We start from the raw sequence: 24,126 nt of genomic DNA, 5'->3' as shown, positions 1-24,126 counted from the left end.
ATTGATTTACAACAGTCAGATGTCAATTAACACAATAAAGACTAAACAAGTTGTTTTCATGAGTCTTTTTTGTCTCCGCTCACTCTCTCAGTGTATGTGAGAGATATACAGAGCCACTGCTGACCAAATGGATGCCCTAAGCGAATTTTTTTTGTGGTTCCCCCAATAAAGATAAAACAATACAAAAACACACAACTACATTGGGTGTCAGAATAGAACTTAACTGAAAGCATCTGTACTTGTTAAGCTGGTCTTGCTTCAGTCCTGTGTCAGTTATTGTGTAGCCTCTGGGGGTTTCCGGAGGAGTGCTGGACATCTTTTGTAACAAATTTCAGAACTGAACCTGTAATAAATTAACAATGCAGAACATATTTGTAAATTATAATGTAAAAAAATTACTTTTAGGAATATTATAATGTTTTGTGTAGTAAAAATCCAAGCATTTTTTTTAAAGAACTGAATTCACCTTAATCTATTACAAACACTTACAGTATATTAATTAAAACAGGCTGTGTTTAATTAAACAAAAGTTGATTTCTTATGTTCTATGACTATGATGTTATTAATACAGTTGCTGAGTTGGTTTAATATAATAAGGGAGATTTTATTGCTTCAAAGAATAATTTAGAGAGAAACCCCCATATGCAAAAGTCCTACTATTAATTTTTACTTATTTGCTTTCTAGCACCAGACTGCTTTTCTCATCCATGTTGTATTGAGGTGGGCAAATGGGCTAACCCATGCGGGACCCACTTGCGGTTTGGTGTGGGTTTGCCCTGCCCACACTGTCCCACAGTGAACCAACAGTGAGCCCTGCATGGCCATGTTTGCTGGGTTAATGATTATTTAATAAGATTAATTGTTTATGTCGAATTTTAATCCTATATGTAGGGTGTGCATTGCGAGCTGAACAATCCTGTGGCATTCAAACACTGGAGTGGAGGGAGTTACCATGGAAACGTGGAATCAGTGACCTTCTTTCTCAGGGGAAGACCATGGTCTGGCACCCGAGACCAGATGTCTGGAACCTTCACGTCTGGCTCCTGGATGGGACGAGGAGATCCTGAATGACCAGATGTCTGGAACCTTCACGTCTGGCTCCTGGATGGGACGAGGAGATCCTGAATGACCAGATGTCTGGAACCTTCACGTCTGGCTCCTGGATGGTACGAGGAGATCATGGATGATCACTCAGACAGGAGCCCCAGCCACTGGGTGACTGAACACCTACAAGTGGCGTCTCTTCTCGTCCCTGATCGCCACAGAAAGGCAGCACGACCTGATCATCAGATTCCTGGTTACAGAGTGCGCCCTCTTGCGGCAGTTTTTACAAAACATTTCATATCAAAGTTCATATCTTGCAAATACTTATTATTTTATACAAGATATTTACTTTAACTTCAAGGTGTATATTTATGTGACTCAACTTTTTGTACATAATTAAAACAATTTACTTAAACAACTTAAACAAGAAGAATTATGACTCATGAGAGGTAAGTTAATGAATGATAAAGTTGCGCCCTCTCCCGGACACTAAAGAAAACACCCTGTCACGTGATCACTGTGGACAAGTAACCTTCATCACGTGACTCCCCAGCTCTTTGAGGGAGACGTTTCGGATCGTCTTAGTAATGGCGGAGACATGTGGCCAAATATTTCTCGGGTCTGGGCTAACAGTCCTTTCCCACCCTCTTATGTACATCAAGGTTTTAGTTCAGGTAAGATTTACACAACGTACATTAAAATGGCAGCCGTTCCGAGATCACTCCTGCATATGCGCTGCTAAAGAGTCCTTCACTTGCAGTTTCGATAGTATGCTAACGTTAGCCCTTTACTTAAATAAAGAGTATAACGACTGTTTAATTCATGTGACAACGATTCCTTTAGAAATAGGAGCAACGTTTTTTAACAAGACTTGTATTTGACGAGATAAAGGTTTCGGTGTACAGTTCGTAACCTGCTTTTGTAGGTTAGTTAGCTAGCTGTAGCAGGGTTATTGGCTGCTCTTGTATTAAGTGCTCTGTAAGGGTTGTTTTTCTATTGTAAATCATGAATTATAAAACTGGCAGCTCATGTTATCCTAATGCTTCCTGATATTTCCCCCTGTCAAAACACAGCGAGCAGTCACGTTACCCTTGTGTGTCTGTGAGTGTTGTGGTAAAGCAGGTCTGTCCTTCGGGCCACTGGTTAAGGTTAACGTAGGTTATTGGGATTTTGTTAACAGCAGTCTGTGTTGCATTGTGCACTGTACTGTGATCTGATAACAATATGGTCTAGTTGACAAACACAGATGCCAACCCGATGTTTTGTGTAAAAGTGAGAGTGATTTGATTTGATTCAGGAACGTAAGAACACTCTTTCATTCCAGTAAACTAAATGATTTGACTCACGGGTTTACATTGTTTGCTTCTAACATAACACAGCTGCGTTTTTTCACAGGGTTTTATTTGTTAAATGATATTTTAACAGCATTGCATAAATAGGGCAAACTCTTGTTCCTTCGCTATCTTTCAGTTTATCACATTCACGCCCTTCTTTATCAGTGTAACTGCTTGTTTATTTGCATTTGTAGGTTGGACATGAACCCCTCCCTCCTAGTCCAGGGAGGAATTTATTTGGCCGACAGGTGTATCAGCTTCCAGGGCTTTTTGCATATGGTAAGATTTTCAAGATTGTCTGACTGACTTCTCCATTACATTTTACTTTGTTGGACAAAACTTATCTAAAGTGACTTTCAGTAGGGTTTATGTTCAGTGGGGATCAAACCTTTGCACAGTGTTTTACCAGTTGAGCTTCTGGAATACATTAATCTTCTTTATTTGATTCTGGGTGTAATTTTTAGAATTCTGGAAAGGGTAGGAAGTTCATCACATATGTATTTGTCTCTTATAGCCAAACACATCATAAAGATTGATGGGAAATCAGGCCTGTTTAAAGGTCTCACCCCAAGGCTTTTAGCTGGGACCATTGGAACTATCGTCCACAGTAAAGTTTTGCAGGTATGATTTACTCACAGGCTATAATGACAGTGCAGGATCTTGTCTCTGGCTGTTGCTGTTGCTACGTGACTTTTGTGCTCATGTGGCTGCGCACCAAAACATGACAGTTGACCAAGGGTTATTTATACTCTGTTTTATCTGGCTTTAACCTTTATCTGTTCCCACAGAAATGTCAGGAGGAAAAAATTCAGGTGCGTGAGAACATGGGTACTATGCATAAGTTACACATTTTGCTTATTTTATTGACATGGTTGTGAATAGAGACTGTAAAAATTGTTTTTAAGAGGAGATCACATCTCTGCACTCTTGCAGGTTCTGGGAGGCAGTCAGAAAGAAGAGGAGGGTTCTCTGCCATATGTAGTAAATGAGGTGAGACTTGCTTTTATACCACCTTATATTTTACCAAAAGCTTGATTACAACTAATGCATATTCTGTAAGAGGTTTAGGGTTCTGAATGTCTTCTTTGTAACAGTATCATAACAGTGCAATGTATCCGATTTATGTAAAAGAGTTCAAAACGCATTGTTTTATTAAAAATACTTTTTAAAAAATGTGGCATTAAGCAGATCGTATTGCAGTTCTTTTTAGGATGTTTTTAATCTTCCATCTCGTGTTATCTTCTCAGACCACTAAAGAAATGATTGCACGCTCATGTGCCACAATTGTCACACACCCTTTTCATGGTAAATGCAATAAATATGCATTTCTTGATTATGACTTGAGTCACTTTAACACTGTAAACTCAAATTTTTCTCTCAAACATTTTATTCCAGTAATCACACTCAGATGCATGGTCCAGTTCATTGGTAGAGAGGCCAAATACAGGTTTGTCCGTGTTCCCTGTTTTTCTTTTGTGGTATTATGGTGTATTGTGCTTTTTTTTATTTACATCTATTTTTGTTGTCTTATTTCTTGCAGTGGCGTCTTTGACTCCATTATTACAATCTACAGAGAAGAAGGATTCCTGGGTTTTTTTGCGTAAGTGCTAAATACAAAACATAGAAAGCTGGTGACATGAAGCTGATCACCTGCACTCCAGATCACCTGACAGCACAAATCTAAGCAGAAATGTCCTTTAATTTATTTATTATATTTAGTTTCGGAATGTATCTTGTGTGAGAACATGTCTAAACTGTTAATAAGTGATGCTAAATTCTTGATAATCAATAGTGGCCTCATTCCTCGTCTGCTGGGTGACGTTCTTTCCCTGTGGATTTGCAACATGCTTGCTCACCTCATCAACACATATGCTATAGATGACTCTGTAAGTAGGCACACAGAAATGTATTTAATACATAAACAATGTAATTTATTATATTGCTCTGTGATTTTTACTCTTCCATTATGTGTATTGGTGTATATACATTTACGTTTTTACATTGCATTGTGTCTACAAGAGTTGATAATCCTGTTTTGTTCCTGTCTTTCAGACAAGTCATTCAGGAGAAATAAAGAACTGCTCGCAGGCTGTGACTGGGGTAATTCTCAAAATATTCTGGGTGTTACTCACAAGCAGATATTATCTTCTGATCAGCTGTAATGCTATGTTGATGTTATTCCTTTGTTTTATGCAGTTTTTTGCCAGTATGTTGACATATCCCTTTGTGTTGGTGTCCAACCTGATGACTGTAAATAACTGTGGGTAAGGGATTTTGTTTGTCTATACTAGAAACATTTTTAAATACCATTTAAAGGAGATTTTCTCAAGCCAATAGAATTGCAGGGTTACTGTCGAATTTGCAACTAAAATATCAATTTGAGAGTGAAATTTTTGAGTAGGTCGCCACTGGTGTGTGTGCAAATTTACTTGTTTTTAAAGTGTTTCCGACGGAAGCGCCACACTTTAAAAAAAGGCAGGCAGCAAGAGAGAGAGCTGTGGAGGTCTCAGGTAGTCTTGCTTTCATCAACGAAAATTATGACTAAATATCACCGTCAACGAACCTTATATCATATGACGAAAACGAGACGAGACACAGCGTAAATGCTGTTCATGTGACGATGACTATAATTAAATATATAATGCAATATTGTTGACGAATAAAAATGAGTCTACATGTGACTTACAAAATAAAAACATGCTAGAGACGAGACGAAATGTTATAACGTTGTTTTGTTTCGTTTACGTGTCCGACTGACTGTTAATTTTACGTGCCCGACTGACTGTTAATTTCACGTGCCCGACTGGCCAAGTGTAACAATAGTCATTGCGCACCACACCGAGTCCATGTAACTAGATGCAGAGCCGAATCCTGTTATTTAAAAGTCATCTGGCTGTTCTGAGTGAATTATGTGCACAGTTTAACATACAACACGAGTGATGGCGGAGGATTTATCTGCGTTGCTCTGAGAGTTTATTTTAGGAGCATTTACTGTGTGAGTCCTCCCAAAGACCCGCCAAAATAAAAGTCTCATTGAATTGAACACTCCGACAAAAGATACTTTATTTACCTATAGTTTTTGCTATTGAAAATTGTAGTGCCCTTGTAGTAAATTGGTAAACAATATATATTGTTGTAAAGTCCAAAAACACGATAGTATGTAAGAATTTGAATTTAGTTTACTATAGTAAATATTATAGTATACTACAGTAATTTATGTGGACAAATATACCACTGTTGTGTAGTAAAAAGGAAAAACACACAAATTAGAAAAAATGTAACAAATTTAGGTAGTCTAAAAGTTATATGGCCCTAATTTATCCATTTGTATGTAACATGATTGTCTTTTGTCAGTCACCTGCCTTTTCATGATGAACTGCACTTGCATAATTCTTTAATGAGGAAAATGGACGGTTTATATATTTGTGCTCCTACTGTCTTGCCTGTGCTACCAAACTTTAATCCTCTCTTGCTCCAGTGCTATATGCAAAAAAGTCTGTTTTCATTTACTGCATTCTGTATGCTACTACAGGACACTGAGGGCAGTCACTATTTTCCTGTTGGTTCTTTGCAATGCTGGCAAATGTAACTTTCCATCTGACTTCCATTTGTTTTATTGATAAAGGATATTGGAAACAAAGTCCTTCTGGATAATTACAAATACTTTGAAGAGACTAAAATACAATTTTCATTGACTAAAACTAGAGTTAATGTCATCTGTTTTCGTCGACTGAAACTTGACTAGACTAAAAAGAGTATGAATGTGACTAAAAATGACATCTTGACACAAAGACTAGACTAAAATTAAAACGGGCCGCCAAAAACAAACCTAGTTTCAGGGAAGGTGCACTTCCCGAACTCGAGATGCTCTAGCCAGTTCACCCAATCCGACGTCCCCTTGTAGCAGGGGCTGTGCGAGTGACTGGTTACTCAAGCAATTTCTCACACACTCTGCACCAGTGGTCTGCTCTCCGTTTCCGTTTAGACCTCACTCTGCTTGCGTACCAATGCTCAATGAGGCCACACCGGACTAAGCGCTTGCAAATCTCCGCAGAAAAATCAGTCTTGGCAATAATCAATAACAATTCTTAAGCAGAACCAAATAAATGCATAGACAGGCTGCATTTTAAGACTATTTGAACACATTTACACAAATTAACACTACAAATGTGAAAACATTTGAACATATTCCGTGGAATTTTAGGGTGGAATTACCAAAAATGTCATGTATGTTCCGTATGACCCTGCTTATGAGAGAAACAACTTGAAAGAAAAGCTTTATGAGCAAAACTTATGATAGGGAAAATTTACACACAACAGGATAACAAAGTGTTTCTTATTAAAAAATGTAAGTTCATGTTATATGGTGCCTGCTTTTTTCCTCTATGGGAGCCAATGGCACCTTAACTTTTTTTTTGTCTGGAGCCCATTTCTTCAAAATTTCAGTATATGTATTTGAACTATAAAGTTTTGTTATTTATTTACTATAATAAGCTTTTATTCACTCCTTAATCTTTCATTGCTTGGGCAAACAAGTAGACCCCTCTGCAACGTACATTTTAGCTTGACCACTTTTGACCCTATTAGGCAGTTACAACTAAATATTTATATTTTGTGTCACAAATATCACATATTTGCCACTTAAGAGGTGGTGTTGTGAAATACCGTAAGAGTAAAATCACTTGTGTGTTAACTGTTCTCTTGGTCTGACCTAGGCTGGCTGGAGGTCAACTACCCTATGCTACCGTTTATCCCACCTGGCTCAACTGCTGGAGTCACCTAAGCCGAGAGGTGAGCAAATATCTTAATATGAGCACATTTAATTGATCAGTAAATCTGCATCCAAATTACCTAATCAGTTGATAATGAATCTACTTGGACAAGCAACATAATAGGTTGACTGCAATGTTTAGCTCAGTTTTTATATGGTCAGCCCACGATGTCTACAAATTCTACAATGTGAAGAAAGGCAGCCATGATAAAATGTAAGTCTGGTTCTTGCTTGTGTGTTCCAGGGCAACATGAGCAGAGGCAACAGTCTGTTCTTCAGAAAGATGCCTGCAGGGAAGATGTATTCCATCGATCAGAAGAGATTTCTCTGAATCGGAAAAACAGCATAGTGATTAATAATGATAATTTAATTGAGCTGGCCCTTGATGTTGGACTCCTAATCCTTTGTATGCACTTGTTTACGATAACAGACTTTGGTTTATGATAATCAACTTCCAGGATTATTACTGTTCATTTTGTCAGTACATGGATTTCACTACATTGTGGTTCCTTTGATTTAAAAGCATAAAGAGCTTTATTTTAATACCCAGCGATTTGTATACATGCCCTATTAAAAATGAATACCCCAGTTGAATTGTATAAGTGAGGCACTTGAGGGCGCTTTTCCTGCTCCATGTGTGCCTGAGTCCAGTACAGGCCTCCTACACACACTTCTGTTCGTTGTTTCCATTGATCCCAGTCATGATGCTCGACAGTAAAACAGTCATTATACACCTGCTGTTGTTTTAACTGTCTGATGTAATGACCAATTCACTGACAGAGAGATAAATAAGAACTGTTAAACTCTGTTTACAATAGACTGACAGTGAAGTGAATTCAACAGGTCCATTCTCAGCCATATGGAATCTTTGTCTATTTATGATGCTTATGTTTAGATGGAGGTTATGCGACACTGAGCATCTGACTTCTATATCTGTGCATTCTTTATGTGGTTGTATGTTTTGCATAGCTTTGCTAAGTTTGACCCCACCCAAGCACATGAGATAAAAGCCTCTGGTTTTATATCTGTTCTAACCGGCTGATGTGAGGAGTTTGTCTTCTACTCATCGTCTCTACCTGAGCTCCTGGTCCTATTAAAGAGCAGGTGACGTTGAATTCATGATAAAATTCTGACTGACTCAAATAAATCTGAGAATGCCTTTTATGTGGCTTACCTGTTTATTATTAGCAAAGTGACAATATGCTTATTTACAAAGCATTTTAGGGAATGGGCATTTCCAGCATGGTAGTAAAATATAAAGAACAGAAGATATTTGTGACTTCCTTATAATGTATAAAATATTAAGAAAGCTCTCAGAACTAATCATCTGAACATAGTGACTTAAAATCCCAATAGAATGTCGGTGGGGTTTAATGTCAATATCAAGGAAATGATATAGATGTGAATGTGTAATGAATGTTTTGACCAAATAAATGGTAAAACAGCTACAGGTTAAAAAAATTCTTGACTTCACATTTCATAATATATTTTTTTTTAAATATGTATATTACGTTTATTCAAGATCTATTCCAAAAACAATTCTCCTTTTAGAATAAATACAAAATGGTACATGTCCGGGTTGAGAAACATCATACTAAAAGAGGGCATTATCAAGCCTATACAATCACGTGAAATATTGAAATACTGTTTTCAACACTTGTAATAAGTCTTCAGATGAAAGCATCTGATAAATGTAAATTTATGCATAGCCTAATGTATGAATAAAATGTGTAGCTAGAATAACTATATGATACTGAGGTTTCTTTTATTCTGGAAAAAATACATTTACATTAAACCAAAATCACACATTTCAGATATATATCAGAAATCATGTATATCATGGAAAATATCAAAAGAAGCAAACGTCAATTTTCATTTCATATAATACTTAATTCATTCTTGGGTCAATGACGTGTTTTGTGTCCAAATTCATTATTTTCCTAAAAAGAATTTGAATAAATACATGTCATATATCAAATGGATCTACAATATGTCCTTTATAAGAAACCCTTTTCATTTTATTGAAATTCAATAGATTTTTTGAGTTTTGGTGTTTGAAAGACCAAAAATGTCAGGTGGTGCGACCGTCCGAACATACAAACAGAGAACAAAACTGAGAAATAAATGTTAATTTTCTCAATAAAATTCTTAATAAAATATTTTGGCATGATTTTATGTTAAATTTCTTATATATGAGGGGAAAAATACTCAGTGCTAAATATATTAAATGTATATTATTTTAAATTAATATATGGTCGCACCACCTGACATTTTCTTATTGTCATTGACCCTCTTACACTAGTATTTTGCATTGTTAATGTTTTCGTTAAGCTCAAAGCATTTTCACTCCGCGCCAGTAGGGTGCAGTGTCTTCTCTCACGCCATCTACTGAAACTTATAACACGCTCCTGCGAAGAATAAGCATTCAAGATGTCGTCGCTGAATGACAGATCAGTTTGGGATGAGGTTGAGGTTTGTTTAAGGTTATATCTAGTTTTTCAATTGTCTGTAACGAATGTGTCGTGAAGTGTTCTGTTTGCGGGCATGATGATTTAAACATTTCTGTGAGCGTCTCTGTGTGCGGTTCAGAGGCTTTCAGATCACAGTAGGTATCGTAGCATGACACAGTACATTTTTACCTTGGTTCATTCATTCCTTACAAACGTGCGTCTTTCAGTCTGTGGCCGCATTAGATTTTTTGACGTAAATAACATAAACGAGCTATGATAAATGATTTCGTCAAAAACAATATGCTCGCCGTACATCTTTAGTACAGGTGTAGTAGTGATGGCTTGCTAGGATAACATTAGCCTGACAACAGCAGCTAGCTAACAGATTCACTGTTTGAAGTAGTTGATCAGCAGTTTTCTCGGAGTATTCATTTATTCGGGTTTATTAGGTATTTTTGGTTACAAGATGATGGATTAAAAGACTGTTTAAAACATTTGTGCGACGTGCACACGAAGATTGGTTTTGTTTGTTTGTATACTGCTGCTATTGAAAAACACCCATTTTTGTATTGTATTTTAAAGGATGGCATCGGCGAGGAAGTCCTTAAGATGTCGACGGAGGAGATCGTTCAAAGGACTCGTCTTTTGGACAGTGAGATTAAGGTGATGTAATGTATGAAGTGTAACCGTGTGCAGTTGATCATTTTTAGTGGTTCCACGCAAATACTCTTGTGTTGATCACGCAACGTTGACTCAATCATGACTTTATAATGTATGTGGTTCCAGATCATGAAGAGTGAGGTCCTGCGTGTCACTCATGAGCTGCAAGCTATGAAAGACAAGATAAAGGAGAACACTGAGAAAATCAAAGTCAACAAGACTTTACCATACCTTGTCTCTAATGTCATAGAGGTAAGGAAAATAAAGCTCTCATATAGGTACAACATAGAAACTTAAAAGAAGGAATAGATTATTTGATAAGGTGGTAACTTTAGCCTGCTACCAGCAGTGTTGCCAGGTCCAAGAAATAGTTACAGACTGAGGACCCCTCAAAACCTGCCTAAAAAGAATGAAAACTAGCCCAATTTTTTTCTTCCTGTGTCAAATCAAACTTACCAATTTCTAATATTGCTATATCTACTTATATTAACGTTTCAGATAAGTAAATATAGCAATGTTGATAGTTGTTAGCCAAGTTTCATAGGTATTGTGTGTGTGTATATACTCAACTTTATTTATATAGCGCTTTTACAATTTTCATTGTTACAAAGCAGTCATATACTGTCATGTGAAAAAATTAGGTTTTTAAACATATTTGGATATATGGATATTTAATATCAATTTAAAGCAATACTAAGATATTACAAGATAATTGATAATAACTAAGATAATAACTATTAAAACTGAAGAAAAGACATTTAAAACTTTTCTTTAAAATCGGCTTTAAAAAAAAAACAATTTGTGGTGAGAAAAAATAAGGACATCCCGACAATTATTCCCACTTAAAATGGCTAAAATCACACACAGGTGTATCACAATAGATGAACAAGATTAGGACTTTGTTACTCAGCTTTTTGAAGGAAGCTTGCCCTATTTAAACCACACACATTTAGTTTGGTGTGCTCTTGGCTGTTGAAGTGAGAGTGAACAGTATGGTGAGATCGAGAGAGCTGTCTGAGCCTTCAGAAAGAAGATTGTAGAAGCTTATGAGTCTGGAAAGGGATTTAAATGTATATCAAAAGATTTTGAAATCAGCCATACCACTGTCCGGAAAATAGTCTACAAGTGGAGGACGTCCAAAACAACTGTCAACATGCCCAGGTCTGGCTGTCCAAGCAAGTTCACCCCGAGAGCAGACCGCAAGATGCTAAAAGATGTCATCAAAAACCCTAAAATGTCATCACAGAAACTACAGCAGGCTCTTGCTACTGTTGATGTGAAAGTGCATGCCTCTACAATCCGAAAGAGACTACACAAGTTTAGCTTTAATTGGAGGTGTGCAAGGAGGAAGCCCCTGCTCTCTAAGAAAAACATGAATGCCAGACTGAAGTTTGCCAGTGAGAATGTAGACAAAGACCAGGATTTTGGAATAATGTTCTTTGGACAGATGAGTCTAAAATTGAATTATTTGGACACCGCAACACGGGGCATGTTTGGTATAAACCAAATACAGCATTCCAGGAAAGGAACCTCATACCAACTGTGAAACATGGAGGTGTAAGTGTAATGGTTTGGGGGTGCTTTGCTGCAGCAGGACCAGCTCACCATCATAGAATCCACGGTGAGTTCTACTGTGTATCAGGGGGTGCTTGAGGAACATATGAAACCATCCATAAAAAAACTTAATGTGAAGCGGAACTGGACCCTGCAACATGACAATGACCCAAAACATACCACTAAATCCACAAAGAACTGTCTGAAAACGAAGAAACGGAGAGTACTGGAATGGCCGAGTCAAAGGCCAGAGATGCTGTGGGATGACCTGAAACAGGCTGTACATGCAAGAAACCCATCAAACAGCTTGCAGCTGAAAGAATTCTGCGTTGAGGAGTGGGGCAAACTTTTTCCCAGACCGATGTCTGAGACTGGTAGATGGCTACAAGAAGCGTCTCAATGAAGTTCTTTTAGCTAAAGGGGGTATCGCAAGCTATTAGTGGGCAGGGTGTCCTCACTTTTTCCGAATACACATTTTTGTTGAAATGTTTTAATGAGTAAAACATGGATTATTTTTTTGTTGTTTACGTGCAATTAAATCACTTTATTTTCCAGACAAAAAGAAAAACAAGATTAGCCAGTGATATGTAAAGATATCTTAATAAAGAACAGAAAATGTAATGGGGTGTCCTAATTTTTTCACATGTCTGTATATATATTATCTGTTGAATACAAAAACTGATGTTTTGAAGGGCTTTGGGAAGCAAACAGTTCTGGGACATCTTAGACTAAACCATTTTAATTGTTTCCACTATGGTAGTCAATGATTCCCCAGAGTTTTCAGTACGTACATGTGTATGTGTTAGTACAAGAACCTCAATATTTTAGTTGTTCCAGACAGCGTATAGCTCTGCTCCAACGTTTGGCAGCCAGAAGAATCAACTGTTCTACAATCATGCATGATTTATTTTATTGTGCAATGTGACATGCACCTTGGTTCAAAACAATAGTACAAACATAATACAGATGCATTGTCTCCTACCACCGCTGTATTTTTCCTAATCAGGTGACACCTTTCATAGACGATATATAATTGTAAAAATGTCATTAGACCACTTTACTTATAGATTGATTTCAGGATGTAAAGAGATTTCCGACCAGTGTGGCAAAATGTTTCTGGACAGGATCACCTATACTGCTTTTAAAGCTTTAATCATCAACCAGTATTCATTTTTGTCTGTTTGAACGGAAGCTGTTGGATGTAGATCCTAATGACCAAGAAGAGGATGGGGCCAATGTTGATCTGGACTCACAGAGGAAGGGCAAGTGTGCAGTCATCAAAACCTCCACACGGCAGGTTAGTCATGGAGATTACTGAAATTACTGCAACTCTATCTTGAAAAATTCTGAATTTTGATAAAGTTGATTCTTACAATGTCATTTTTATGATGCTTAATCTATTCAGTGTTTTAATTGCAGACTTATTTCCTGCCTGTGATTGGATTGGTGGATGCTGAGAAACTGAAACCTGGTGATCTTGTGGTAAGTGAGAATTTGTGCTAGACTGTAACTGTAAAAAAGGTACTATAAATCAGTGACTTCCCTTCATTTATTCAGCATTCGCATAGAAATAATTCTTAGAAGGCTTACATTTATTAAATTAAGGCTCTCGTCCTTAAAATGCTTTTTTTTGTCTAGATATGTTTTTAATGTTTCTAAATCTGTTCACAGGGTGTGAATAAAGACTCCTACCTGATTTTGGAGACTCTACCTACAGAGTATGACTCTAGAGTTAAAGCCATGGAGGTGGATGAGAGGCCTACAGAGCAGTACAGTGACATCGGTGGCCTTGATAAACAGATCCAGGAGGTACCACCTCATAGCATGCCTCGTATTTGAAAAATCTAAATGTTGTTGACAGTAAGGCCATAGACATGGTCTCTAGATCAAACCTCTTTTCGACTGATTTTTTGAGATGACTGGTTTGCTCTGTGCAGCTGGTGGAGGCGATTGTTCTGCCTATGAACCATAAAGAGAAGTTTGAGAATCTGGGCATCCAACCACCAAAGGGAGTTCTGATGTATGGGCCACCAGGCACAGGAAAGACCCTGCTGGCAAGAGCCTGTGCAGCCCAAACCAAGGTACAGAGCAAAATCCCTCAGTACGATGCATAATATTAGCATTCCCCTGATTTTTTTTATTTTTTTGGAGGCATCACATTTTACATTTGTCCTTTTTTAAGGCAACGTTTTTGAAGTTGGCTGGCCCTCAGTTGGTGCAGATGTTTATTGGCGATGGTGCCAAACTGGTACGTGATGCATTTGCTCTTGCCAAAGAGAAAGCTCCCTCCATCATCTTCATTGATGAGCTGGATGCTATCGGCACGAAGCGCTTTGATAGTGAAAAAGCTGGAGACAGAGAGGTGCAGAGAACCATGTTGGAGCTTCTCAACCAACTTGACGGCTTTCAGCCTAACATGCAAGTGAAGGTCTGTACTCCGAGATTCAGATGTTGTTAGCAAACATAAGCTGGTATTTCTTGAGTTTTAACTTTTAAATCTAATTCTCAGGTGATTGCTGCCACTAACAGGGTTGATATCTTGGACCCGGCTCTGCTGCGTTCAGGTCGCCTGGATCGTAAGATTGAGTTTCCCATGCCCAATGAGGAGGCTCGTGCTCGCATTATGCAGATCCACTCGCGCAAGATGAACGTCTGGTACAGAATCTTTTTTATTTTGTGTCTAAGCACATCTGCTACAGAATGTAAAGTGAAAAGTTAAAACTATAAAATATTCACTTTCATTGATAAGTAATTGCTCTGAAAAATATTATACTAAAGTATTTAAGGCGGGATGTCCGATTTTTCATATCCGTTGTGATGTTTAAATCGCCAAAACAGACACACCCCTACCCCCATCTTATGCTTTCCTCACCACTCTGCTCGACTTATGTCCATCCTGTGCACTGTGCACCTTACTGCTGATTGGCTAAAAGGTTGTTTTGGTAGTTGGCCCGTCTTTGTCTAAACAAGCGTAATTTGAAAATCGGACAACTAGTATTAACATAGAAACCGACTGTTAGGTGTTGCAATTTGATTATGATAAAAACATTTAAATCCATTCATACATTTACTATTATTTCTTCTGTATATGATGCAGTCCTGATGTGAACTATGAAGAATTGGCACGCTGTACTGATGACTTCAATGGAGCTCAGTGTAAAGCTGTTTGTGTTGAGGCTGTAAGTATGATTTACTTATGCAACCCTTCTATATTTACTTTGTTTGTCATAGACATTTAAAAGGGGGCACAGGTGTGATTTTAAAAGATTGTTTACTACAGAAAGAGTTAAACTGTTTCATTCATGCGCTTATTGCTTTTCATATAATACACTCAGAATTTAATCTTACAAAAACGATTTGCTTTAAAAAATAAAAACAATGGGGATTTCGTTCACCATCTGGTAACACAAGCCTCACTCATTGAAAAGCTGCAGTAGTTATAGTAAAATGATAAAATTGATTTGAGGTGCAAAAAGGTCCATTGCTTTTATACATTTTTTACTAATCACATTGAAAGCAATGATTTTCAATTTATTTGGGTTCACTAATGCAGTAGGTTGGTGTTATAGTAGGACAATTGAAATGAGAATGATTGTAGTTCTTGACCATTCTTTTTTTCTGCTTTGTAGGGTATGATAGCTCTGCGGCGTGGGGCCACTGAACTCAACCATGAGGATTACATGGAGGGCATTCTGGAGGTGCAGGCAAAGAAGAAGGCCAACTTGCAGTACTATGCCTAATACTGTCCTTAGACTTTCTGTTTGAGTGTGAGCTTGTGTATGAGTGTGTATGTGGTTAAGCATCTGTAATAGGCACACTTGTAAACCTGTGCTGTTTGTATCCAGTACTGTTCTGAATGAAAGAGATGGATCAGCCACACTGGAATGCCTCACCCTGTTTATTTTTCAGTTCCCCCTTTGTTTGTCTCATAATCCATTAAAAATACAAATCTTTTTCATTTGTGTTTTTGTGCTTTATTAAGCTTTAAGGGTTTATTTAATAGAGAACAATACGATTTAAAATGTTTACACGCATATTGCTTTCAATTTTCATATTCCACTTGAGTGGATATCTGAAACAGTGTATCCGACTTGGCGAAACCTTCTGCCTCACTTCTACTGACCCAGGAGAGCGAGTTTTTGCATTCCCAGCGCAGAACCGCCTCTCTGTTTACTCCACAGTGTGTGTGAACCCGTCAAGGAGAAGCAGCTGAAGACCGTTCTGACACGTGAATGAGATTCAGTGAGACGAGTGTTTCCAAGAACGTATCACTTATTGCCTTGTTGGGGCATTTATGATTACGAAACACCATGACTATTGAATGTGTAAACATGAACCCAGATGGATTTTAACTGTTCAAAGAAAATTATTGCTGATGTGTAGTTTTAAGGGGTTGAGTTCACTCACTATTACATTGTTTTTGTTATCTGCCGACAGACAATTTGGGTGAATTGTTTTTAAACAATACTTTATTCGATAGCTCAGAGACTAGAGATATGAAGCAGACATGAAGTTCTTTGCTTGTCAGATACTACCACGACGTTGCTGATACGCAAATTAGCATGTGACGTTATCTTGCGACATTAAGCGACTTTTCGGGCTGGTTTTAACTACTTTCCATTGAAAACAGTTGGCAACACTTATCTAAAGAGGTGACCTTTTTAAGATAATGGCTTATTATCCCCTTTACTGATTGTGTAACTATGCTATCAAAATTAATGCAGAGAAAAGCTTATTGATAGCTGTCTAATGAGGCTTCAGCACATCCAAAACTCTGCAGCTAGGATCCGGATGAGAGTGCGGAAATATGAGCACTGTCACCCCCATTCTTCACTCACTTCACTGGCTTCCCGTCTCCACTAGGATTGAGTTCAAGGTTTCCCTCCTCACATACCAATGCATCCATGGATATGTTCCCTCCTACCTCAAATAACTTATCAACCCACAAAATACAATACACCCCCTCCGGTCCACTAACTGAAAAATTTCCTCCACATACCCAGCACCAGACTCATGACTATGGGAGATAGGGCGGTTAGTGCTGCTGCCCCATGTCTGTGGAATGTCCTCCCTGACACCACAATCCATTGACCTGTTTTAAAAAAGGTCTGAAGACATTTCTTTTTAGCAAAGCTTTTGCCCCTCTTAAGCTGTTTTTAAATCTGTAGCACTTTGAGATCTTTTTGCTGAAAAGTGCATTATAAATAAAATGTATTATTATTATTAATGAAGTGACCTGTAAGTTTATATAAGTAAATAAAATTGAAACAATTGAAAGCTTTATTTTACATACTATGCAAAAAAGTGTTGCATGCTATGATAAATGGCAGCCTTTCAAATTGTTTATAAGATGCAGCAACATGCTAACAATTTGCACTTACGCAGAAAGGAAAATACAACAGTCCATCCTTGGATTTTCAAATTCTTTTAGGAAAATGTTTTAAATTATTAAATACTGTGTTGTCAAAGTTGGCAAGCACTTTTTGATATTTTTATTGGTTAGATATTTGCAAAACCCAGTAACAAACATAATGGGTGACTAATAATAATGCTTTATGGCAGAATGTTTCAGACAGCAGCGAATAGTTAGATCATCTTCCAGCATAATATCATGGAAAATGCTCCCACAGCTGTGGCGTCTTTGGGAAGATAGAAATATCAGTACTCTAATTCTTCCTGTTCCACAAAAAAGATCCAGCTCTGGGTATCTTTTCACAAACTAGATCATCTGCTTAAGAATTTTGCATGAAAATCAAGATTTCATTCCGTGTATGATAAAACAATTCTTACTTCAAAGCAGATACTTGTTAAATGCAGTATATTTACAATACTATGACACAATAGTCAAGGGATATCTGGATTCTGTATCTCTGTTCCCACAGAACGTTCATCACTTGTTTTGAGGGGATGAAGTTCATAGATGGAAAAATACAAACATCAGCAATCTCCACAGTAAAGTTCACTGTTCGTCTTTGGTGATTGTCATTTCATGTGTTCCTGACGGTTCTGTGGAACTCTTGTTGCATTGTTCTCTCACATCCGGTTCCTGTGCTCCTTTGCATCTGGTCAATGCACACACTAGCAGTCCCCTGCAGTGTCTACGGAACGCTGGGTCACAGCAAGCGTACAGCAGAGGGTTCAGACAGCTGTTTACGTATCCCAGACAGATGGCATATGGGTGGACTGCCACCAACCACTGATCAAAGCTACAAGAAAAGGGAAGGATGTCCAGTTCCACCAAAGCTGACAGTGTCTTGTTTGTATGGAAGGGTAGCCAGCAGAAGAAGAAGGTCAATACAAGGGTGACGATGATACGGAGAAGCCTACGTTGACGTGCGTGATCGGGCCGTGGACCGTGACTAAAGTGTTGCAAAAGGAGTCGGCCCAGCAAGCCGTAGCATAGCAGAAGCACTACCAGAGGCAGCAGGAAACCAAGCACAGTTGACTTTAACCCCAAAGCTGCTGACCACATCAGCTCTGCCTGCTCTGAAGCCTCCGGGTCCAGCTCGTTAGAGATCAAACTGGAGTAATCCATATCACACAAGCACGAGGAGACACGTCCATCCTGCAAGTCACCTTCGAGTCCCGCTTCCAAATCCACCTCCCTGACGGTCCGCAGAAGCAGTGCAGGAAGTGCCAGGATTCCTGCTGCCACCCAAACGCAACCCACAATCAACTTGGCACGAGTGGTCGATCCACCCGGTCGTGAGCTGTTCCCACAGCGCCGCGTGATGACACAGTATCGCTCCACGCTGAGCCCAGTCAGAGAAAACACACTGGCATACATGTTCAGAGCCACTATGTAACTGCTCACCTGGCACAGAACATGGCCGAACGGCCAGTGGTAGCCCAGCGCCGTGTATGCTGCCCATAATGGTAGGGTCATAACAAAAGCCAGGTCAGCTAATGCTAGACTGGCTATTAAAGACTCTGTCACTGAACGGGATGTGGGCGAGGCCCTGGAGTTTTGGTCATCAGGGGTCTGGGTAAGTTTGGAACAGCTCCCAATCCTTCCGCGTCCACTTGTTCGGCAGTCCAGGTATACCAACAGCACACAGCCATTACCTAGTGAGCCCACGATAAACACCAAGAGGTACACACTTGGAATGAGCACCCAGGTTGGAGACCATTCACTATAGTCACATGAGGGGAAAGGGGAGGGTGAAGGGAGGGGAAGATTCGGCTCAAACATCGAGGAGGGATCCATACTCACACCTACCAGTGCAGAGACCAAGTGTATGACATGAGCAAAGATTGTGATTGACAGAAGTGAGAGTTTTTATTCTGAGTTTTGTGTAGTTGTTGTTCTCCTTTGTGAAAGTTTTCTGAAAAACATGTAAGTAAGGGTTTGATATGGGAAGTTTTGATAGTTTACACTGATAGCTTATTTACCTATATTAACTGCTGATGAGAGCAAATTTTTCCTCATGTTGTATGCACTGTTTTATAAGCAATACTTTTTTGTCTTATCTTAGGGAGTGAGTACGAAGCATAAGACCTCACTACTCCATCCTTGTTGAAGATATCACTAACAGGCAAAAAGAACAAAACAATATTCCAGCCAGGGCTTTAAAAAGATGACAAAGGGATTTCTCACCCATCTAACGACAGGGCAGCTTTTAAATAATTTATCATGTATTTAAACATTGGTGTGGTCAGTATAACCCTACACATTAAATCATCACTAGAATTTGCACAAAAGAGGAGGATAAACTGGTCACATGAATTGTGGGAGGCCTGGCAAACAATAAAGAGATGTCCATGGAGAATATTACCACACCGCAAATGTATAACTAAAACTGAAGTCAATGCATGCAGTTAGCTTTAAATTAACATCTAGAAAGTTAAGGATGCAATTAACTTTCTCACACAAAAGCTCTGTGATTGCAAATGAGGCGAAGTATACCTGGGTTCTGATGGGAGCTTCTGTTTTACATGAAGTGTCCACTCCCTTCCTCTGTGTAGTTGTTATCTTTCTCTTGCCGAAGTTCTTTAAATCAGCTCTCCAGAAGAGGAAAGTAGTTATTCTGCATCCACAGTCTCCTACAAGTGAAAGCTTCCTTATGTGTCCCACCTCAAAGGGTTTCATTTTTAAAGACCCCCTTCCCACCCGCTTTCCCGTCTTCATGAAGGACCACCCCTGTAGCAGTTTTGTGAGATCTCCAAACTGTTCTCCTGCTCTTAAACAGACTGAGTAAACTCAGAACATTGATACTTACACCGGCCTGAACACTTTAGGTTTGAAAAGAGCATTGTATACATAACAATGTGTTTAACAGTAGTAAACAACCTCCTTGTCAATACTGACAGTACACTCAAACACTATATACATGGGGCTGTATGAGTAAACATTGTACACATTCCTGAAGACAATACTCTGGAGATCAGGAAATCAGCAGTTCACCATAATGGAGATGGCCTTACTTAATAAAGTGACAATTAAACCTCTATATTATCCAAGCCACTGTATTACAGCATCTTTGAATAGTCTCTATACTCACATTAATAACACATTTAATCTATATATATGTGAATTATACACACCATTTAATATCTTCATCTGTATTTCAGTAAAATGGAATTTAAATTTGGTCAATTCCTCATAACAGTGGTGGGGTTATGGGGCATTAATAACAATAAGTAAAAAAAATAGCAATATCCTCAATTTAATCCTGTATAATAATATACAGCCATCTTGTTTTCACTGAACCTCCATTAATCAGATGATCTCATAGTAAAGTTATTTAAAAAGGGGATTCATTCAGAAAAGATTGTAAATAATAGGTCACCAGTTAACTTGGTAATGTAGCATAGTATTTTTTCTGTGTCTCTAGCCCCTAGATTTTTAAGAACATGTGTGTGAACTCTTCACCTGCCCATTTAATCAATGCATAGAATGGTTCTGTTGAGCTTAGTTGAATGTCTAAGGTCCCAGATGAACCGTTTGAGTAGTCGGGTGTTACACTGTTTAAACACTTCCAACACACAAGCACAGTCTTCTGTGGGCTTTGTGCACGTGTGTGTGTTGAGAGTTTCAATAAGAATAAAGTAGGGAATATCTTTGTCTTTGGGAATATTTTTGACACCGTTAAGTAAATAAGAGCAAGCAGCAATAATCACAAAAGCCATTACTGTTAAAGAAATTGTTATGTATATTAAGCTTTATATTAACCATTCAAACTTAAGATGTTCAGATATCAACACTTCTACTAAATCCCTTAATAACTGCAATCACTACAAAATGCAGTTCAACAAGAACCTAAGAAGGATTTTAATAAAACCTTAAAGGTGTGTTGTCTTTATGACAAATTTCTTAAAACTCGAAAACACAATCCACCTTTGTCATAGAGCACCAAGTCTCACATAAGGGTAAAAATATAAAGAAATCCATTTTGAAAGTTCAGCATTCATCTTTATTTTGGCTGTGCAATTTCTGAATGATCAGCTTACAAGAAAGCATATAAATAGCCAAACACAATCCTTAAATAATTGTTAATTTCAATCAATTCCACTTCTAATTTCTCTCATCACCAAGATCTTCCAAAACACAAAAGCATTTGATACAATCGCCCAAATCAGTCCATGAGTCTATAGTCTATAGGTATTATTGGTTACTGAAATTAAATTTAAGTCTTGTATTCATCAGTATATTAGACTAGGCTCATCAAGTAATAAAAAACGCACCTTGATAATACTTTGTTGTTAAATCTATCTGGGTCTTTCATAATACAAGGTGTTATACAAAACAAGATAAATGACTTTCCACTAATAATTGTTCAGGTTGTTTATTTCGTTAGAACCTTATTCCAACAAAAAAATGGTTAATAAAACCAACAGTTTAATACTTAAACGTTGATATGCATGTCTTCGTGATGAGAGTTTCTTAAGTGCTTTGTAAATTCAAAATGTAAGTAGATTTGTTTATGTATTTTTTGGAAATACAAAATGCATGTCTAGTTAAAGTGCAAATAAACTAATATATTTTGAAAAATCATTAATGCAGACTCTAAATTAGAGAAAACACCAGGAGAACAGTGCCACTGAAAGCAGTAATCCCACCAGCGAGTTGCTGGCCACAGACAATGATGCTGCGTTGCAGAGGCTTGTGGTACAGCATCTGAATTTCATGTTTGCAATACCAGGAAACATTTGCCGAACTTTCTCTAAATCGCAATCAGCATACTTGAGGCATTTCCCTTTATGGAAAGAACCTGAAAGAAGCGGAGGAGAAAACAATGAGAAAACAATGAAATGTATATGACAATACTGCCTTTTCACAATGATGTAATTTAACTTTCGCCTTTTTTGTAAAGCAGTTTATCATAACATCCGTCTTTCAACAAACAAGGAGAAGAAGAACTTTCCTTTTGCAGTCGCGCTGGAATTTAACTACAGTGAAAAAAAACCTGACAGAACACACATTTTTACACCTATTCGCTAACACAAAAAGCAAACAAAACACTTACCTTCATAATTAAACAGGTACTGTTCAACAAAGAATTTATATCAATTTTCTAGCTTTGATCTTGTAGTAAGCGAAAATTTGTCTGTAATATGTTGTACATCATCTACCCGCTAAGTAACGCTACACTGCTTTGCAGCAGAACGGAAGATGCGTGACATCATGTGAAAAGGGCCTATTGGGTAATTCTTTTGAGAAAATATAGTAAGAGATACTCCACCCAAAAATCTGCCTCTAGTTGTTCCAAGCCTTAAAATATTTATTTTATATTTGAAAGAATGTTATCAACAGACAAAGTGCAAAAGTGCACAATGACTGTTTGGTTTTCTAAATCCTTAAAAATATCCATTTTGTGTTCAACAGAAAATAAAAAGACAAATCTATCAAAGTGAATGATGTACCAAAAAATGTCAGTTGCTAACATTCTTCCAAATGTCATTCTTAGTGTTCAACAGATCAAAGAAATGTATACAGGTTTGAACAACTTGGGGATGAGTAAATGATGTCAGAATTTTAATTTTCGGGGGGGGGGGGGGTAATCCCTTTAAATCTTCGTATGAATTTGTATTCTGTATTTACATATTAGTATATGCATACATCAGGAAAACATGTGAAGAACATACCTTCGGTATAAACCGCCAGGCAGGCATCTTCAGTGGAGCAATCCTGAGTTTCAATCACCTGACTGTATGCTGTATAGCACTTTAGTGCAGAACCTAGAGAGCGAGCGCGAGAGAGAGAAGTATATATATATATAAATATATTACAGAAGAGTTACTGTTCGTTTAAAACATCCGCAAAATGTTTTCAGGGTTTTCCTGACCATTCATAAAAGTAAACATTCAGGCTGTACATACCAAGTCCCAGGAGAGTCAGAGCAAACACCAAAACAACCAGAGTTTTCATCTCGTGTTTCTTTCTGTACGTTAATCCTGACAGGGCAACAGAGGCAAATTTACAATTTGTTGTCATAAAAATAACCACAACGTGTTCAACACAACATGGCAGTTTCTTATAATAAAATGACATTGTGTGGTGTTCTTTGGAAACACTCTCGAATAAAATAACTAACTAAATATACTGCGTCATGTTTCGTTTGTTTGGGGCCTAGCACACAGCACACGCCTTGCTAAAAACAGTTGATTCAATCTATGCACTCTACAGAAACTATGCGAATAACTAAAAAAAAACTATCGCTTTTATAACTTAGAGAAACCGGTGGCTTAGTAAACACTTAGATGAAATGTAGTGTTAAATGCAGCTTACCCTTTACATGAACTTCCGTTTCAGGAGTCAGCAAACTAGCCGGATATTCGACCCGAAGCCGGAAGAGGGAAAGTCCCAGTTTAAATGTATGACGTATTGTATTTTTTTTACTTAATGCAATTCAGTCAAAGTACTTCCAGTGAATCGCGCATTAAAGAGCGCCAAAGGGCATGTTTTATATTCATTTTATGATGACAAATACGACGTTGTTTTAAAATCTTGTCATTTTGTTTTTACGTTTTCACATAAAATTGCTCCGCGCACAATGAACAAGGCGTCTGTAAACAAGTCACTCTTCTTACAATATTTATGGGAAAGAGATATCTAGTCTGTTGTTCATCTTTTAGACAAGAATATTACTTTTTGTATCACAAGATGATTTAAGAAAATATGATTTGCAATGTGATTATACGAAATTTCATAAGGTGTTAAATAATATTTAAGGCCTTTGTTGGCTAATTGTGAGAATTTGGGTTTTGCCTGTGTCCGAAGGTTGTATTAAATTGGTAAACAAATAATTGATATCACTATTACTGTATGTTGATACATTTTGATCGGGAAAAAGACCGAGAATTTAATAAATCA

The 24,126-nt window shown here is 37.8% G+C and overlaps 4 protein-coding genes across 4 annotated transcripts; 2 read left to right on the top strand and 2 right to left on the bottom strand.

Moving 5' to 3' along the window:
- Positions 1-1,560: 1,560 nt before the first annotated feature.
- Positions 1,561-8,313, top strand: mtch2 (mitochondrial carrier homolog 2). The gene is made up of 13 exons (XM_056753944.1): positions 1,561-1,718; positions 2,573-2,657; positions 2,893-2,999; positions 3,167-3,190; positions 3,312-3,368; positions 3,626-3,683; positions 3,774-3,825; positions 3,919-3,978; positions 4,171-4,264; positions 4,431-4,478; positions 4,575-4,642; positions 7,094-7,169; positions 7,394-8,313. Exons 1-13 carry the CDS (start codon positions 1,632-1,634, stop codon positions 7,478-7,480), a joined length of 903 nt encoding a protein of 300 aa, XP_056609922.1. The 5' UTR covers positions 1,561-1,631; the 3' UTR covers positions 7,481-8,313.
- Positions 8,314-9,490: 1,177 nt separating this feature from the next.
- Positions 9,491-15,771, top strand: psmc3 (proteasome 26S subunit, ATPase 3). The gene is made up of 11 exons (XM_056757247.1): positions 9,491-9,621; positions 10,182-10,262; positions 10,386-10,511; positions 13,006-13,110; positions 13,233-13,295; positions 13,485-13,622; positions 13,751-13,894; positions 13,996-14,241; positions 14,323-14,468; positions 14,911-14,992; positions 15,443-15,771. The coding sequence occupies exons 1-11, from the start codon at positions 9,580-9,582 to the stop codon at positions 15,551-15,553; spliced, it is 1,284 nt and encodes a 427-aa protein (XP_056613225.1). The 5' UTR covers positions 9,491-9,579; the 3' UTR covers positions 15,554-15,771.
- A 2,001-nt stretch (positions 15,772-17,772) lies between these two features.
- Positions 17,773-19,020, bottom strand: aplnr2 (apelin receptor 2). The gene has a single exon (XM_056748635.1). The coding sequence runs from the start codon at positions 19,018-19,020 to the stop codon at positions 17,773-17,775; it is 1,248 nt and encodes a 415-aa protein (XP_056604613.1).
- A 2,562-nt stretch (positions 19,021-21,582) lies between these two features.
- LOC130421985 (CD59 glycoprotein-like) lies at positions 21,583-23,696 on the bottom strand. Its single transcript, XM_056749461.1, has 4 exons — positions 23,542-23,696; positions 23,133-23,207; positions 22,899-22,991; positions 21,583-22,024 (listed from the first exon to the last, which is right to left on the bottom strand). The coding sequence occupies exons 2-4, from the start codon at positions 23,179-23,181 to the stop codon at positions 21,825-21,827; spliced, it is 342 nt and encodes a 113-aa protein (XP_056605439.1). The 5' UTR covers positions 23,182-23,207; positions 23,542-23,696; the 3' UTR covers positions 21,583-21,824.
- Positions 23,697-24,126: the final 430 nt, after the last annotated feature.

Source organism: Triplophysa dalaica, chromosome 1 (assembly GCF_015846415.1).
Source record: "Triplophysa dalaica isolate WHDGS20190420 chromosome 1, ASM1584641v1, whole genome shotgun sequence".
Lineage (NCBI taxonomy): Eukaryota > Metazoa > Chordata > Actinopteri > Cypriniformes > Nemacheilidae > Triplophysa > Triplophysa dalaica.
The sequence above is the reverse complement of the archived record's forward strand: the minus strand, read 5'-3'. Positions and strand labels throughout refer to the sequence as shown.